Genomic DNA, 4,739 nt, shown 5'->3' with positions numbered 1-4,739 from the left:
ATGTAGGAGCGTGCGCAAGGTTTTTATTTGTTTTTGCGTGGTTGTTGGATTAGGACCGAGTGTAGCTCAGTTGGTAGAGCGATTGACTGTAGTGTTCTATACTGTGTTTCAGTATTCTCGAAAATCAATTGGTCGCTGGTTCGATTCCGGCCACTCGGATTTTATCATGCCGCACGCACCTTCGGCTCTCGTTCTGTTGCCTTCTCTTTCGGCTCTGTTGGCGTCTCCGTGGTCATGCTGCCATGCCTCTTTCAGTGTATGCCTTTCATAGACACGCCAGCCAAAGAATGTGCTCATGGCCAGACTGCTTCGCGATTGGTCTTGCTTGCCGACCGACGCGAAAGCGTTGCTGTCCTTGGCTCGGATCGCTTAACATTCCTGTGTGACTTGCACATTAAAACAATTCTAATCCGACTTTTAAGTAGCAACGTGATTACCGGTAAACACATGACTACATATACATGTATGCCCGAAGGGGCGCATTTCAGCAACCGTTTTGGTGCGCATTTAAGGCCGTGTTCGCGGCAAACGACGTTTTACTAAAACTGCGTTTCAGAGCTGTAATCTATTTTTGACGATGATTTGGCCAGCGATGTGAAACGTCGTTTCGCTCAATTCTTGTTCGCACGCAACCAGCGTTTACCCTGACCACCCACACCTGGACAAACGGACTGCCTCTTCACAAAGAATGCTGGACGAAATCTTCCTGTTGCTGTTGTGTGTGCTCGACTGGTGCAAAACCACCGCTTGTCGAGGCGGGCTGCTCACGAGAATATGGTGCGCGTACTAGGTCTGATGACGGCAGACGGACAGCGGCTCTTCGACGCCATTCACTCATCAAGAAATTCCTTCCTGTTTCGGGATCACTTCAGGATGGACGTGGCCGCATTTGACGCATTGTTCGAGATCTGCCAACCGTTCATCGTCGACACCGTCCGCAACCAACGTGAGGTACTGGCGGTGGCTCTCCACTGGATTAGAACGGCATCTACATGCCGCATGCAAGAGGTACTATTTGATCTAACGTTTTCTACGATTCACAAGTATAGAATCCGAGGTATTCGAGCGATTTTGCGTGCGATAAACAGCTCGATGGAGATACCTAAGCAGGCTCCATCGTTTTTCTTGTTGAAGCACCCCTATTATCACCAGGCCTTGGGGGCAATTGATGGAACGCACTTTCAAGTGGTTGTAAGCACTGAGGATACAGCTCGCTTTAGAAACCACAAGGGTTTTGTCACGACCAATGTGCTACTGTTTTGTAACTGGAGTATGAAAATTTGTTTTGCTTATGCGGGAGCTGAGGGAAGTGCACATGATGCGACTGTACTACGATGGAGTTCTCTGCTCGACCAATTACCAGAACACTTTTACGTTCTAGGAGATGCTGGATATGGCCTAAGTAAACAGGTGTTAACTCCCTTTCGAGGGGTAAGATACCACCTGAAGGAGTGGGCGACTAGTGATGTTGGTCGCCCACACAACCCAAAGGAACTTTTTAACCTACGACATGCGAAGGCTCGCAATGTTATTGAGCGTACCATTGGAGTTTTAAAGCGTCGCTTTAAGGTCCTCCGCACATGTATGGATTACGAAATGAAGACGATAAAATCTGTCATTACGCTTGTGTTTTAACGCACAATTTTATCCGTGAGTATGATGCATCGGACCTTGGGTCCGATCTCGCCTCTTCTCGTCGAGATACGCGTCGTCACCGTGCTGTAAATGAAACTTTTGATCCGATTCCGTATGACTTCGACACTTCTGACAATTGGCGATCTTGGATGGCAGGCACAATGTGGGAGGAGTATCAAGGCTTCTCGGGTAATGAAGATGACAGCGACATACCCGAAGATGAAATTTCAAGCGGTACGAGTGATTCTGACAACGAAAGCAGTTCCGGCAGTGAAAGTGGTTCTGTAAGCGAGTAATAAGCATGAAAAAATCATCTTTACGTTACTTAAGTTCCTGAAGAGAACGATGAAAATGAAACTATCATGTTGGTCATCCGTGCACGTTACCTTGGCCTGTTATTAGCCCGTGCCATCATACGCCATCTCGAGCTCAGTCGTTCGACGAAGGCGATGCAGCAAAAGCTGCGGAGTCGGACTGTGGGGCTTGGTCACCCATTTCTTGGCGCATTTTGTACTTTATGTAGACGGTAAAAGTCTTTAACAGCGCACCAAGTTCCTCGTTGAAGTCTCCAGAAGGTGACTGCTTTCGGTTTTTGTTGCGGCGCGTCTTTGAAGCTCCATCACGGATACGCTTTACGGTCTGCACACGACGCTCGTGACTTAAGTGGAGGTCTTGCGCGGCAGCGATGGTGGTCACAGAGCTTTGCTCGCCACTGTCGGGAAGTAAAACCTCATTAAGCTGCGGTAATGCAGACTCTTCTTTTTCCGTGGCGTCTTCCAGCAGGCCAAGCAGGCTCTGAACGCTTTCCGCATCCGCACCTGTCGCTCTTTAATCACCTGCTCAGACGAGTTTAGTTTAAATTCAGTGAAAATAATGCATCGCTTACCTGCAATTAGACTGCAGATGGTCTCGTGCTCAAAGCCGTTCTTACGCATCTCCTTGATGCGACCTCGCAGCTTGGTTGGTTTGGCGTCGATCAGTTTATCCCAGACGTCGTCATCAAGAAGAGGTTTCCCCGTTTGAGGGCAGGTACCGCATCCACTCAGCGACGTAATCTCCTTGAATAAATCGTAGTCTTGTATCAGACGCTGCACCTTGGACTTGTATTGCCCTGTTGAACGAAAATTAGAAACGCAGTACCTTAGCTAAAAAGCTTCCTATACCTTTGTCCAGAGTCTTCTTGAGCTTGGTGTTCAAAGTGGTTTTGATCTCCTCCCACGCCTTGGATTTGACACCTTTATCCGTGGCCTTTGACGGGTCCTTTCGTGCCTCAAAGTACCTCTCCAACAGTGCAAGCTCCTCGCCCCTAGTCCACGTTGCACGCTGGGCAGCAGCAGCATCGTCTCGTGTGCTCATCGAGAGCACCTTCGGGTCGTTTGGGGGAGGATTTTGCAGTGCACGCGAAAGCAAAAATGGCAAACTTTGGCGCCTAACAGGATCTTGTCAGTGTGCTGAGGGGATACGCGTCGCTTTAGGCCCCAGCCAAATACGGGCCAAACAAAATTCACCTCCGGGCATGAATTTGAGAATGGGGTCCGAAACGACGTTACGCGACCAATACTGCGTTTCGAGGGTGGCGTGTTCGCGAGCGCGCACTTAGTCCCAAACGTCGTTTCGACCGAGATAACTACGTTTTCGAGGGGTCGCGAACACGGCCTAAACGATTTGTAATTTATTTTAAATTACCGATTAAACTTATTATACCGTTTTAACATGTACTGTAAATGGGTTTTGGAAGCACCCGGCTTTGTTTAGTGTTAAGTACACAATTAACAATCCAACGATTAGTCGATAGCCTGGAGGTTGTTACCGAAGCATAGCATCGACCGCAGCTCAGTATCCTTCCTCCTAATTCTGATGTGGCGTCGTGGTCTCCTCTCCAGCGTGGCATCGGGCCGCTTGCTTTCGCGTGGACGTCTCTCCCCGACGAATTTGACTCTCGCGCGATCCATCGCCAGCACGGTCCCACTGCGGTACGGGAAGGCGCGCGCCATCGAGCTCAAATATCACGATGGGACGTGCACATTGGCAGTTCCGCTTCCTCTCAGCGGATTCGACGAAGAGCGCGTCTTCAGCATTCCTCCAGGTATAGCTAGCTATCAATTTTATATTATTCTCTTTAATGAAGTAGGGATTACTAACTTTTGACCCGCAGAGACCACTGTGGCGGACATCATCGCTCAGATTGAAGCCGAGGACAAGTCCGTGCAGAGTGTATCTATTCGTTCCGCTCGAGGAGAGGAGTTCCAGCCTGAAGATACGCTGCAAAAGGTGCTAACAGACGACTTTGAGCTCCTGCTGAACGACCAAGTGCTTCCAGTGCGAGCTCCAGTATTCACGGGCAGCGCGTACCGGAGTCTGGCAGATGACGGCGACCTGGACGTGCGCTCTGTCGCGCAGAAGGCTGCCATTATCATGCTACGCAGCGACCTGGAACGACTTGGTAAGTGGAAGATCAGCCACCCAGAGTTCATGCACATGTGTCAAGAGAGAGGCATCCCCAAGAAACAAGCACCCGAAGTTCTGCAAGCTTTCCACCAGACTGGTGTGGTCTTTTACTTTGGCAAGTCGGACGACGAAGACTTGACACACTCAGTGTTCTTACAGCCACGCAGTATCCTCGACTCGTACTTGGAGTCGATTGGACTGTCGCCGCTGTCATCGCAACTCTTTCAGCAGCAGCGGGAGACACTTCTTGCCAAAATACAGGCACTAGAACCAGAGCATGTGGCGCTAGTGAACCTACGCCATGAACTGGAGGCAACTGCGACGCGACAAGCCAACGTGATTGCCTACGGACTGTCCACTTCGCTTGTTGGAGCCTTCGGTCTCTACTTCTGGCTGTCCTTTATCCACTTTTCGTGGGATATCATGGAACCAGTGACATACTTCACGGGCTTCGGCGTCTCCATTATCGGATACGCCTGGTGGAGTCTCACAAACCAGGAATACGAGTACGAGAATATCTACCACTACGTCTACACTCGACGCCTTCGAAAGCAGATGGCCAAGTCGAAGTTTGACCAGGAGCGCTTTGACGCTCTCACGGATGAGCTGCGGGAGGCAAGGGAGCAGCTAGCGCAGATGGACTTGGTGCTCAGCAA

At 50.1% G+C, this 4,739-nt stretch overlaps 1 protein-coding gene across 1 annotated transcript; it reads left to right on the top strand.

Annotated features, from left to right (window-relative positions):
- Positions 1-3,492: 3,492 nt before the first annotated feature.
- PITG_21215 (uncharacterized protein) lies at positions 3,493-4,714 on the top strand (the record flags this gene model as incomplete). Its single annotated transcript, XM_002895066.1, has 3 exons — positions 3,493-3,721; positions 3,791-4,589; positions 4,711-4,714. 3 exons carry the CDS (start codon positions 3,493-3,495, stop codon positions 4,712-4,714), a joined length of 1,032 nt encoding a protein of 343 aa, XP_002895112.1.
- Between the last annotated feature and the right edge of the window lie 25 nt (positions 4,715-4,739).

This window comes from Phytophthora infestans, genomic scaffold (genome assembly GCF_000142945.1).
Source record: "Phytophthora infestans T30-4 supercont1.272 genomic scaffold, whole genome shotgun sequence".
NCBI classification, from domain to species: domain Eukaryota; phylum Oomycota; class Peronosporomycetes; order Peronosporales; family Peronosporaceae; genus Phytophthora; species Phytophthora infestans.
Note: the sequence above shows the minus strand (reverse complement) of the source record. Positions and strands in the feature narration are given on the sequence as shown.